This window comes from Thunnus albacares, chromosome 7 (genome assembly GCF_914725855.1).
Source record: "Thunnus albacares chromosome 7, fThuAlb1.1, whole genome shotgun sequence".
Taxonomy (NCBI): Eukaryota; Metazoa; Chordata; class Actinopteri; order Scombriformes; family Scombridae; genus Thunnus; species Thunnus albacares.
In genome coordinates, this window is record NC_058112.1 from 10,396,707 (window position 1) to 10,410,782 (window position 14,076).

At 39.0% G+C, this 14,076-nt stretch overlaps 1 protein-coding gene across 14 annotated transcripts in view; it reads right to left on the reverse strand.

Moving 5' to 3' along the window:
• Window positions 1-907: 907 nt before the first annotated feature.
• Window positions 908-14,076, reverse strand: part of mical3a (microtubule associated monooxygenase, calponin and LIM domain containing 3a) — a 93,519-nt gene continuing 80,350 nt past the window's right edge. For 5 of the 14 annotated variants that reach the window (XM_044356405.1, XM_044356399.1, XM_044356397.1 and 2 more), the window contains 4 exons: window positions 12,425-12,475; window positions 6,007-6,106; window positions 3,210-3,283; window positions 908-3,095 (listed from right to left, as the gene is read on the reverse strand). In XM_044356405.1, the coding sequence (XP_044212340.1) occupies window positions 2,911-3,095; window positions 3,210-3,283; window positions 6,007-6,106; window positions 12,425-12,475 (410 nt within the window). In that variant the 3' untranslated portion in view covers window positions 908-2,910. Of the gene's footprint in view, window positions 3,096-3,209; window positions 3,284-6,006; window positions 6,107-8,372; window positions 8,493-12,424; window positions 12,476-13,489; window positions 13,541-14,076 lie in introns of all 14 variants that reach the window. The other 9 variants (XM_044356403.1, XM_044356393.1, XM_044356400.1 and 6 more) reach the window with 6 other exon arrangements.

Here is a 14,076-nt window from a genome sequence, read left to right on the forward strand (position 1 = left end):
GCCCTCCCATCAATCAACACCACCAATGTTAAAGGAAGGTTAAAGGAAGGTTTCCACTGATTTTACACAGAGGTTAGTTCACCTGACCAGGTGAGTATGCTCACTCTGTGCAAACGGTTGAGTAGCTTTGTCATGTCTAAGAAAATGTCTTGTGAAGATATCAAGGGGTACGAGAAAATAACCCCCCCATGATGTCAATAGGGTGACCTAAACTGTGTGTGGGCATTTACAGAAGGTTTGTGCTAGATTGGATGGGTCAGAGGGACGATTTGCAAAACTCTGGCAAGATTTGTATGTTAACCTTAACCATAACCTAACCGCACTCTTGAGAATTCATCCTTCTGGCCCATCCAATCTAGCATTTACCTTTACAGAGCAGGGAACATCTAACAGAAAGTTGCTTTCAGCTGCATTATGGGAAATGTAGGACGCAATGCTTTGCACAAAAATATAGCCTTAAAAGTTCGACCATTTTTTCTTTCACTTCCCTATTTTGAGTCCCCCAACTTGATGAAAGGGCAATATTACGTCACTGGACTACACTTGTAATTTGTCTTGGCTCTACCACTGAATCTATACATTTCCCCATATGTAGTATAGGTTTATCAAGTTTTTATTATAATATCTTGCTGCTACTCAGTTTATATACCCAAGTAGTCTATCTGTTTTACATATTTGGCCTATACATTTAGGTTTACAGCTAATCTCATTGCTGTCCTGTGTTCTTTGCCAGCATAAGATAATTACTTTAAGATAGAGCTGGTGATGGTGGCGGAGATGGCAGGTAAGAACATAAGAGAGAAAGGTGAGAATCCCAGCCAGCTAAGGGAAGAATGAACAATTATGGTGTATAACAGTTAGCTAAATAACCCATACGGTTAAAAAGTGAGATTTTAGTAGACAGACATTTAAAAGAACTGCATTGTTTTATTGCCATTTTCAGCATACATCCAACACCCCTATGCATTTTAGCTACATGAAGCATTTACATTACAAGTCATGTGTCAACAGAACAGTTTAAAAATTAGGATTCATTTTCTTTACATATAATACAGTTTGCACACATGTTAATAAATATCAATACAATCATGTCAAACTTATCACACACCATCTAAAACAACAACCCTTAAAATTATGTAACTTTTTTTATATTCACAGCTCATACCAAATCATAAATATAGCCTCTAGCGTTTCTGCGCTGTCAAACAGTGACCACCTGGACTTTTACAGTTGTTGAAAAAGGCTATTTGATTTGACTGCCCGCCAGAGAAACTACTGTTCCTGTTTGATGCAAGTTGCTCCTGAAGCACTTTACATATCTCCCACGCCCCATTTCAAACCATCTATTGGTTTGTTTGGGGACATGCTGTATAAAAGAATCTGAAAAAAAGACAAGTAAAAATCTCGAGTTCCAGTGAGATACACAGATGTGACTGCCAAAAAAAAGTTAACTCAGAAAAATAAAATATAACTTAAGTATAGAGATTGAAAATGAAAAAGGCATCTTGTTTAAAAGGTAAAATATTAACACTGCCATATACTGATGTAAGTGTTGTGTAGTGTGTAAGTTCTTGTGGTGTACTCCTTAGATATTGCAGCAGTATCCACCAACAGAGACAGTCCTGTGGCACAAGATGAGAGAAGTGAGCTAAACTGATCTCTATTAGCGACAGTAAAATCAGCTGCATTAAAAGATAATATCACAATGGTAACACATATGCTGAGAAACTTGAACCTGAAAAGACGGTTCCTTCCAAGATGACTTCAACCGTTGGTTTACTTTGCTACTGTTTGTCATAGTAGGAAATGCAATATCGGATATGGACAATATTTGTAAACATTAGCTGTCAGTGTGATATACAGTGAATAGCATCTCATGGAGAGGCCCATCATTATCAAGTCATGTGAAATGCTGAAGTGTTCATATATAGTCTGCATTCTATGTCCTTGCTAACAAGGACAATATAACACTATGTTTCTCTATGTGCCTGCAGCCTTCATTCCTGACATGCAATGGCTTTTGGGTGCATGTGGGTTATGCACAAATGTGAGATAATGAGATTCTGGGCACTCTCCTGTGAATGCAAAAATAAAAATGTTTATCTGTTAAAAGCCAACAAAGATAATAAATACATTTTAAAAAACATGGCCATATTTAATGGATTCTTAGCGTTGACTCAAAACACTCTGTGAGGGGAGAGAAAAAGAGAGAGAGAAAAGAGCCTTCTATTGTATCTTTTTGATTCATTAGGATGAGGAGGTCAGTTTGTCACTGGATAGAAAGGCAGCTTCAGCAGAGGATGTCCTTCCTACAGTCCAACTGAAAAGGAGAATGTGAGATTGAGACTGGAGATGTAACTCCGGGACATAAACAATCCTCTGAAGCAGTCCTTTTCAGAAATAAGAGAACCCTCATCGGCTGTAAATGTGACTTGCTCTACACAACTATACACAAAAACACAATTCTTTACAATTCCTTTACATCAGCAGGACCGAACTGCATTCTTCCCTTTAGATAATTGAGAATGAAACAAGTCTTTAAACATTCTCCCATAGCATCCCCCACCCTGTTTGAGAGGATCCACTTCAAGTCTGTGATGATAAAGTTGTGAATGTACTCGCCTCTCCAACCACAGAGAGAGACAAAGTGATTAACTAGGACTGCCTTTGGGCAGAGGATATGTAAACGTTACAGGCTGCTTCAACTGCAGTGTCAGTGGCAGCCATGGTGTGTGTGTGTGTGTTGGGGGAATCTTTACACATTCACTGCTGCAGGTGTGACAGTTTTAGACCAACTGCCTGCATCGGTGTTCAGCAGACTATTCTGATCAAAGATGACCGTTCAAGGCAGAGACCGCCTATCACAATTCGACTTTTCCCAAGACTTGATGAGCAATTGCTTCAATCCTCTTAAGCCCAATTGAGGTTGAAGCCTTTGGAGAGCATGACAGCCTCCAGGTCCTTGTCTTCTTCCTTCTCCCGGAGCCTCTGCTCCTCCAGGAGGGCCACCAAGGCATCACGCTGCTCCACCACCTCCAACATCTCATTCAGGATCTGTTTCTCCTGAGCGAGCTCCTTCTCAGTCTTCAGGTGGTCTAAAAGAGGTAAAGAAAACAAGGAATTAAGCCAAGAGAACAGATCATATAGATACTAACGAGGGAGGTGCATTTAGAGCTACAGTGTTAGCTGATTATCATTCCTGTATTCACCTTCCACAGCCATTCGCTCCCTGAGTTCCTGCTGCAGTCGGCTCTGCCGGTCCTCCAGCTCCAGCTCTCTAGCACTTGGGAACAGAAAGAAAGAAGATGGATGAGCCAAGTTTGTTTGACTGGTGATATATAGCTTTAAAGTTTCAATGGTTATGCATATTATTTACTGTATCATAGTATGTTTCACAATGATTATGACTTCATAAAGGCTAAACAATATTTTTAAACAAATGATGATGTGATATTAGTAATAATCATAAAAATAAGTAACAAATCATATTACATCATGAGTAGACTCTGTTATAATTACCTTATGCTTTAATAATAAAATTGTATTTTAAGACATTAATATAATAGTATTACATCATCAGGCACTTAATCACATTAACAGGTTTCATTATAAGTCTTAGTAAGGCTAGCACCAGGGCTCCACAGATGACAGCATTGTTTGTTGGTCTGCTGGTCCTAAACTTTGGTCAGAGTGAAATATCTCAATGACTACCCCCATAAAATGTGATACAGATAAACATTATTTATTTATTCATGATTTATTTGATAGGGACAGATACAGTGTCCACAGACAAACTGAAAACAGCTATCTGATGCAAGCATTGTAGTGTTTATAGCAGATGCTAATTGACAACACCCATCCCTAGAGGGATTTTTGTGAAAATAAGAGATTAAAACGGTGAGGTAAAAGGAAGGTAAACTAAGTACACCATGATACAACAAAGCACGCATTTAGTATTAACACAGCTACAGAAAACTAGACACAAGTACTGGTTTGTTGCTGAATTAACCAGGATTTGGTAGCTCTCTTAAAAGTGTTGTTTGCAGCAAATTTCAAGTGATTAGTTAGTAAGTTCCTGGACTTTGCTCCTTTTACAGAAAAAGTTGTCTGAACAAAAGATGTTCTGCAGAATGAGACTTTACAGTTGTCACTTGAAGCTGCTCTGATGGATCTGCTGCAGCTCTGCAAGTCTATTTTAACATTTAAACACAAGCTTTACATAATGAAAATAGTCAAGTTTGCAAAACTTTAAAACTTAAATCTGGTATTTACTTAAAATACAGCAACAATGGTACCTTATTTGCTTTTTGTCCAAGATTTTCAAGGCCCAATTGTAAAGACACTATGAATTTGATTACTGACAGATGTGAGAATATCATTGAATTTAGAAAGAGCACGGCACAGTCAAAGCAATTTCTTATCATTTTAAAACAGCTCAGGTTAGCCTTAATCGTTTTACAAATCTTTTTAGTATGACTTGACATTTAACTGAACTAAAATGATCCCTGAATACTTCATCTCTGTTACTTGTTCAATGAGCTCACCTTTAATTCTAACATTCAAGGATTCTGTTGTAGGCAGCTTTTTAATGGAAAAACAGACTTTCTTTTCTAAGTGTTTAGTGTCAAACAGGAGACATCAAGCCGATACTTTTTCAAAGTTTTTGGTTTGCTTATCTGCAACAGCATCACAGGTTTTGCCAGACACATGACTGTATCGTCAGCATACATCTGAAGACCTATACCAGGGCATATTTCTTGCAAGTCATTAATATAAAAACTGAAAAGGATGGGATCCAAGACAGTTCCTTGGGGGATTCCTGTCTCAATTTTGTAAAAAACAGACTTAATGTTATTAATCACAAAACACTGATCACAACCCTTTAAATATGATTTAAACCATGACAGTGACCGTTTTGACAAATTGAACTTTGAGAGTTTTGAAATTAAGATTTTTTGATTTATTGTATCAAATGCCTTTTTTAAATCCAGGAACATTGTGCCTACTACAGTTCTACTACTAATCATAGGCTTTGAGGTTAAATCCTAATGACTTAAGTGATCCCTTGACATGCCTCTAGTGCTCCCAACTCAACAAAATTACCACTTGTCCAACAATTAACAATTACAATTCCTTAAGTTGATGGGAAGACCTAAAAAAAAATAAAAATCACCAAATCCCAATCGGTCGCAGCTGTACTTTGAGAATAATGCTAACACAGCATGCTTAAATTGTCTATAATCAATCGTTAATATTAACAATGGATCACATGACTACTTGTATGTGAAACAGGTTGCTCATACTGACAAAGAACTGTCACCCAACTCAGAAGTTTCCCACAGCTCTACGGAGCTTTATAATGTCTTTCAGCTGATTGTTTTTGCTTTCTGGTCCGTAACTTAACTCTCACCACTCTCATAGCATTGTTTTCTGCCAAACGCACCAAACGGCAGACCAAAAAAGTTAGTGACTAGGAAGTGAACATGATAAGGGAATATGTAGCTACTTAAGAGCTAGCTTAAAGGAGAGTGAATACTGAAACACAACTTCGAATGAATGATAATATTGCAGCTTAAACATTACTGTTAGTTTAGCTTTAACATGCTACCTTTATGCAAGTTAACATGTTGATCTTGGTGTTAAGCTCAGTACAACTGACCCTGACACAGTGCAGCTGAAGCTGATCGATATCCTGACAAATCACAGTTTAGGCTGATGAAAGATAGGCAAGTGTAACTACAGACTTTTGATCTTGCTTGGCCGTATTTAGCCATTTTACCACATATTGAAGTTATTTCGTAACCCAGAATTTAAGACATCATCATTTGACACAAGTGTACATACACTACATAAGAATATAAAATAAAACAAATATAATTTCCAACTAGGTCCTTCAGTACTTCAAGAATTAGCATAGAAACCACTGAAATAGAAAGCATATTTGACTAATAAGTTCATAGAGTAACTTATCCATCTAAAAACAAAGTGAGTGAGAAATGTACTTACAATATCATGAGCTCTGACTCATAGCGGACCAGGGCATTTTTCTCCTGCACCAGCTTGAACCACTCTTGCATTAGTTTGGGATCATCCTTCTTGCCCATGCCTGGAGGAAAGGAGGAAGCACAGAGTGGGAGTGAGAGGCCGGATGTGCTGGGAGCTGACACTGATGTCACAAAGACGAGGACCGACACAGGCAATGCAATGACAGCCAAGCCAGGATGTCCTTGCTGAGGGATGGTGAGGTGGAAGGATGGACTCGACACCAATGTGGTCAGTCGGGCCATACTTATTATGGCGCACAGAAGATGGCGTGGAGCTACAGGTTTCAACTTTAGCAAGTGCGCACACGCATACACACACTCACCCACGCACACGCGCACGCACACACACAATACCTTTTGTTGCAAAGTTGAAAGTTTGTGTTACCCAGTTTGGACTTTGTGTCAGCCGTAGCTGCTCTTTTGGAGCAACTACCGTCTCCTATCATTTTTTTCAGAGTGGGAGGGTAGTAAAAAAAAAAAAAAAAAACTAACACACAAATCAGTAGCTAAGACATAACACAGAGTAAACCTAAGAACCTTTGGAAATTCTTCATCCTCCCCTGCCCACACATTGACCATATTGAGCAGAAATAAAATCCCTTTAGATTCCATTTATGCTGAGCAGTTTGAGAGTAGAAAAAAATGAATTATTCTGCTGCCTTTACATATTCAATTACAAGGTCTAATGTTCATGAGATGGCTTATAATTTAGACCAATAGCGAAGTTCACACTCCTCTATTAAGTCTGCCTCCGGGAAAAGGCTGTTCGGTGCTACTGGCATCATGCATTGCAGTTGTGCAGCTTTCACAACCAGCACAATCAGTCAGTGTGCAGAACAGCTGCAGACTTTTCCTGCAGTCCCACTGGATGCAGAGACCAATCTATGTTGCATGCTTAGAAAGGTCTGCTGCTGGGGCGATGCATCCTTCTCATTATCTGACTGCAGCAGGTGGAGCCAAGCGGTTTCAGTGAAACACCGGAAGGCAAACCTCGATGCAGCATGACATACTTAGCTGGGGAAGAGGAGGCTCTTGCAAAACGAAAAGGAAAAAAATATTGTACACACATAAATCGCATGGTTGTGGTCTCGGGGGCTGGCTTTCGCTAATTAACAGACAAGGGACAGAGAGGCAAAGCTGCAGAAAGAGTTGCTCGCACTGGAGAGGAATACAACATGTGGAGACAAAGGAGGAATTTTTAAAAAGAAGCAAGTTTCCAAACCTATCCTGCAATGAATGTTTTTCTTTTTCTCTTTAGCTGTTACAACCTTTCAACCACCACCACCCCTCAGCCCAAGGCTCCAAACACAAAGGAAAGACGAGCCACCAATACAAGGCAAAAACAGCAATAAAAAAAGGAACAAAAACCGGATCACACACAAAAAAACAAAAGCATGTTTCTTCACACAGATTAGAAGCTCAGGCAAGATTTCCACTGACAACTGTTAGATTCGGAAACAAACCAGATGATCCATTAATGTTTAAGTCTTGATTTGTGTAGGACTTGAATATTTATAACAAATTGTCACACCATGCAAGATTCTCACTCCTTGAACTACAAACTTGCCCGCGAGAAAGCCACGTCTCAGGTGTTCATCGCTCGGTTTTATTAGGATTTCATGACAACATAACACACATTAATATTTATCCAAAGCATAAGGGGCAGAATTCCTAAAAACAACTGAAAAAAATGGGATACTGCAATGAACTATGCAGCTTTACGTTTCGTTTTTAGCTCAACAGAAGACAGAGCACATGCCACTGGATTAAGACACACTACAGCAGAGTAGTTTCCCCGTTAAGTGATTGTAGCCACTAATGGAAGACAAATCTAATCTCCACCTCCTTTTTTTTGAGCTATTGCAGTGCAATACAACTACAAACTATATACTTCAGTGTGCAGTATGTTTTTAAAACAAACTCAAGAGAATGAGGCAAAGCTGGAGACTCAAGCAACACAGACAACATAAAGGATATAATAACTGTGTATTGTCATTGGAAACAAGTAAAAAAGACCAATAAGTGTCACAGCATACATTCTGACACAGTCAGCAATATTGTGCCAAAATTTACTTATATTTGGAGCACGACAAAAAAATCTTCATCTGCAAGGGAAGCTTTTTTTCCCCTGTAAAAACTGTATTTTTCAACAGTTTTAGTCAATTTCCTCATAACAAATACCTCAAAACTATTGTTTTGGGAACATTCTGGGGAAATCTACTGAGCCTGATTACACAAAAAACGGTGAGGACAGATAAAGGAGGAGGACTGAGTGGGAGGAAGATGGGGAGGGGCGCGAGGGGGAAGCCCAGTTCTGGAGATCCTTACGGTTGCCATGGTAACCTGCCACAACCGTCAGCCGAGGCGGCGAGGTTACGTTACCTTCAGGGGAACAGCAGGGGCACAGGGAGAGAGGTCTTCGGCGTGGCATCCCCACAAAGGGCTCAACTTCCACACAGACAGAGGGAAAGAGTGTGAAAGAGTGACGTAGATGGGTGCATCGGTGGGAAAGAGAGAAAGAACGGTGGAAATAATGCAGGAGGAGTAGAGACGTTACAGAGAGAGAGAGAGAGAGAAAAAGAGTAGGAGGCACAGGGTGTGTGAGGACAGAGGGAGAGGGGCGAGGCGGGGGAAAGAGGGTCGTGATGAGGAAGAAAGAACATTGAGGAGAAAATCAAAAGAGGGCAGCAGCATTGTGATAGGGAGAAGACAAATCACCTAGGGAGAGGAGGTGGGAGAGATCAGCTTTGTGGTGCGAGGGATGAAAAAAAAAAGGAGTAGAAATAAGAAACGGAAGTAACAGAAGACAGAAAACCTAGAGCACAGAAAGGGAAAACAATTGTACCGTTTGATCTTGCATCTGTAGTTCTTCTGATACGCTTTAATTACGCAACAGCGGCCTATGTCAATTATGTATGGTATGGGAATAAAATGGTTTGCAGTCATATGCCCAGTTTTTATTACAATCTACAAAGTTGTTTAATCCTATTATCAAAGCCATTACTGATCACCAGGAGATCCATCTCCTTCTCAGACGATAATTGCCTCTTCTTGAATGATGTTTCAGCCTCTCCTTGTAAACACCACTTGAACATGTTTAGAACACCCGGTTTAATTTGTTGCCAGTGTGGTAACTTTTGAAGCGTAGCTACTTTTGAAGTGCAAATTAGGACTTTTTTTTTTTTTTTTTAAATATGCACCCTCTAAACAGAAATTCTCACAAAAGTAAGATCATAGATAGTGGATACTAATTAAAGAAACCCTAAAGTAAAGACTGTTTTTTTTTGCTTATTGATACCTCAACTTGGATGTTTGGGATTCACTGTGCAGAACGATGTATGAGCAAAGTTTGACACATTCATTCATTCTACCTAAGAGCACGATTGGTGACATCACAACTAGTTTCAAAGCTAATCGTGGTCGAATATGAAACTTACATGAAGTGTGATGTGGAAACTTGAATTCTACAGTGCGCATACATTGAGAATGGACTTTTATATTATATATGTATATCGGCATATTCATACATTCTGGATTTTTCAATAATGAAGAAGGTGTGGATGTAATTTTAATGATTTCTAACTAGGTGTTTGAACTTTGGCAAATTATCAATCAAAGAGGGTTTTTTTTTTTTTTTTTTTTTTTTTTTTTACAGGTCTTAAAACATGTCTGGAGGGCATGAATGGCTGAAAAAGCTTCAGAGAGATTATGGGGATAACTGGGAGAAATACATATTTGATAAAAACACACAAATAGAGGCTCAAGTATGATAGAAATGTGAGTTTCAAAGCTAGAAGGTGAAGGAGCTGGGAGAGTGAAATACCAGATAATTACTACAAGGGACTATCACAGAGAGATCAGTTAGGAAAACTGCAATTACGCTTTTGGAACAAACCTGGTTGACATCCCAGTCTTAATAAAATTGCATGGCTCCGTCAAATATGCTCCTGCAAATATGGTTATGACATACATCATTAGCACTTAAAGCTTAATTATCCTTAATTGTTCGATAAGAAAAAGAAGAAAATAATGACAACTAGCAGTCTACAGACATATTCATCTTGTTTTTAGTATTTGGTGCCCCAACCATGCTAATAAAGCAATCATGTGACCTTATAGCTTTGCATTCAGTCAAAATGCTTCAATTCCTCTTCGTTAAACAAACACGATAGCTAAGACAAAGAAAACTAATAAAAATGTATCAGCGAGTAGGAATTCTCCTCCATGACACATCCAGAACCCTGCAGACACACCGCATCCAGTTGCGAAAAGTGCAACACTGATTAACTGTTTACGGTATTCAAACATACTACATGGAGTGAAATGAGCTGTATCAACCAAAAAATAAAAAATAAAAACAAGTTAGATTTGAGTTGATGATATATCATGCCCCGCAGTCAACTGATTAAGTTGGAAAAGTCCTTTTGGGCACTTATATTCATCATTACATCAAAACTCCACGCGATCTCCTGTCTGATGAGTGACAATAACCAGCAGGACAAAACCACAGAGCAACACAGACCCTGCTTAAATATGTTGAAATGCACACACAGCCTTCTAACAAAAAAAAAAAAAAAAATCTCCTGACTTCACAACAGACATGAGGAGGACAAGATGCATTTCACTCATATTCAAACAAGACCACAGCAACGACAGATACCACGAGACGTCCCACCCAGACACGGTGGACACAGACCGATAACAGTTTACACAAAGCAGCTAAGGGTCAAGGGTTGCAGTATTGTCTATTAGTACACTTTACATACACACTTGGGGAGTTATGCAACTGAGCAGGTATGAGAAAGTCAGGGGAGCCGTTGCTGGGGCTACAGGACAGAAACTACAGCAGCACACAGCTGTGAGGAGAAGCTAAGAACAAGGCCTGCGGTTTAGTATGAGTCAGTCCAGAGCAGGTTATACAATACTTTCACAGTGTATGTATGTGCAAGGGGGGGGGGGGGGGGGAGGGGAGGGTGTCTGTGTTGAAGTATTTGCATAATGCAACATGTGCCTCTTTTGTATGTTAATGTGCCTTTTTTTCATCTGCGGTATTTTTGGTACAACGAAATCAACAACAAATTACAATATGAATGTATTTTAGCTTTACTGTGCAAATTGACTTGGTGAGATGAAACAAACAAATGTCGGAACACGTAATCTTATGTTACACTGTGGTCAGAATATCATTAAGAATATTAGGACAGCTGTAATATTTGCAGGGTGGAGCTATTCCATTTTTTTTTTGTTTTTTTTTTAAAATTGTCAACAAATCCCATGAAAAGACCAAAACTAACAATGTGTTAGTCCATCTCTGAAGACTTCCAGACTTCCCTTCCCTGCCTGTAGCTCTCAGCCTCAAGCTCAATGACTCCTAGTGAAACAGGTCACAAATATATAGTTTCATTTTTTTAAAGAGGCTAGTGCAGTGTGGAGTACGTCTATTGGCTCAAGAAAAACTACAGTGTCATCCAGTGCAAAAATGTGACTCATTGATTATTGTGTTTTTAATCCATTTCTTGGACAAAAAGGGAGATCACTGATTACAATATGCTATATCAGGCTTTAAATATAGATAGTAGGATCAATTTATTGTTGGTTTTGGTCTTTTCATGGAATTTGTTGACAACAGTAATATAGAAGATAACCAGTCTTAGCCTTCAAACCTGAATCCCATGTACTTTTATATTGTTTGCCAATTTCACCCAACATGCTGCTACTTTTCTTGAACTTCATGTATTAATGAATGTGCAACAGATTGCCAACACATTATTTAAAAGAGGGCAATCTTACATTCTGTATGTAATATGAAATTGTCAACAGTACCACTGCGTTATTCTTTTTTGTTTCATTTTGTCACTATTTTTGGTTCTCAGCACACGTTCAACGTTCATTTGAATGCGATAATGTGTATTGCAGTTTATATTTCTATTTTTGCAATATGTTGCAATTTGTATCTCTGAAGCGGTTTGTATATACTCTGTGTGCAGAGGAGTGACAAATAAAAGTTACTCATTAATTCATTGATTCATCATTCATAAGTTTACAGAGATCAAAGACGATCTTAAGAGGACAGCATGAGGCCAAGTGTCTGATCTCTGTTTGATGTAAAGAGTGTCTGAACTAAAAACCCTGGGAGAGTGGAGGGAAGGGGGGGACGGGAGAAGACGGAGGGAGGGAGGGAGGGAGGGAGGGAGGGAGGGAGGGCAAGGAGCAGAAAGTATTGCAATGAGGCTAAAAGCCAGCCAGCCAGCCAATCAGCCAGCCAGCCAATCAAGGTAGATATGAGGGGTACAAAGCTCAGGTAGTAAAAAAAAAGGGGGGGGAGGACAGATTTGGTTAGCCATTAGGTTAGTTTAAAGCGACAGATTTGAAATACATACCGCCCAGATGCAAGTCCAGGATTTCACTGTAATTAGAATCTCCCCAATAGTCTACAATGACAGGGATATATTAGAGATAGGAGTTATTTCACACAGCCCCAAACTGGGCACACAAACACACACACACACACATACAATTCTCAAACAAGTCATGCATGTTCTTGCAAACACACAGATACACACATACACACTGCAGAGACACTCAAAAGAAAGAGAGTCCATCGGTACTCACCACAGTGCATAATGCAGCCATGTTCAGCTTGTGCATGACTACATTGCATTTCCCAAAATAATAAGAAACTGCAACATAGATTTGCTGTATTGCTGTTAACTGGCTCAGTCTGCTTAATTTCACGAAAAGCCTCTTCTGTGCTTTGTGTTGAAATTGAGAAAATTTGATTTATTGTATTTAGTCCAGACAAGGAGAGAGGCTCAATTTGAGGTATTTACTATGCAGTCCATATGTGCCAATGTTCTGTTGCAATAATGTAATGGTTTAATGCTTAATTATTTCAAACTAAAAGAGCAGCTGAGTGTTAATGAGATCTTTGAGTGGAACAGATAAAGTCAGAAACAACTCTCTGGATTGCTGTTGCTTATTTCCAACACCACAGTAACAAAGATAAGATATTTTAATAGATAAGATCTCAACAAATATCTGTATCAAGGCAATCAGCCACGAGAAATATTTGCAGAACATGTTTTAATAAAAGGGGCCTGTCAGCCTGCAAACCAAATTTAAATTAGATTTCTTATATGTACTGATTGTATTCATAAAATGTAACGTGATCTGAGTCTTGATCAGAGTACAGAAACTCTCCTCATTGAGAGGCAGTGAAGGAGACAAAAAACACATCCAGAATGAGCACACACACAAATCTATGTCGGGACACACATTCTCCTCATCGCATGCAGCTCGGACTGACGATGGCGGACATGTTATGAACGAACAAAGACCAACATGTTCAGAGATGGAGAACTGTTGCAGTGTGTCACCACAGATGGAACCTACATAACAAGTGTCACATGTCATTAATAGAAAGGAAACTACAGTAAATCTAATACCTGATCTTCTTTTGTGCTGTTTGGGTAATGTATAAGTACCTTTATACAATCCTTTAAGAGAGTAGAGTGGTAAACAAGTTAAAACATACTCAAACATATGATTGGAGAAAACAGCTGATGGGGAAAAATAAATGGCCAAATTTAAAGAGATGCACTTACTGTCTATGTGCATGCATTTTCATAATAAAAGCTTTTGTTTGCCGTTGAATAAATTAGGATGGAATACGAAGACCTCATACAAAACCCACATCACGTAAATAATGTGTTATTGCTACAGAGCGCTGTTCATGCTTCACATGGTTATAAAACTGTACCAAATAATGAACTGTGCTGCTCGCTAACAAATCATGTGTTCCTCATCTTCGAAGTATATTGTCTGTGATAGTCCCTTGTCAGGAATAATTTGGGTTTATTACTTTGGAGAAACAGAAATGTCTTTCCTCACACAAATCTACAGTAGGTGCTGAAATATGCTGCAGTTCAACGGTAAATGCAGCCGATCATTTCGACACAGTTGCTTTTCTGAGGTAATGCAATTCTGTGTTACATCATGCTAATCACTGATGTCATTATTATTCCCTTGGGAG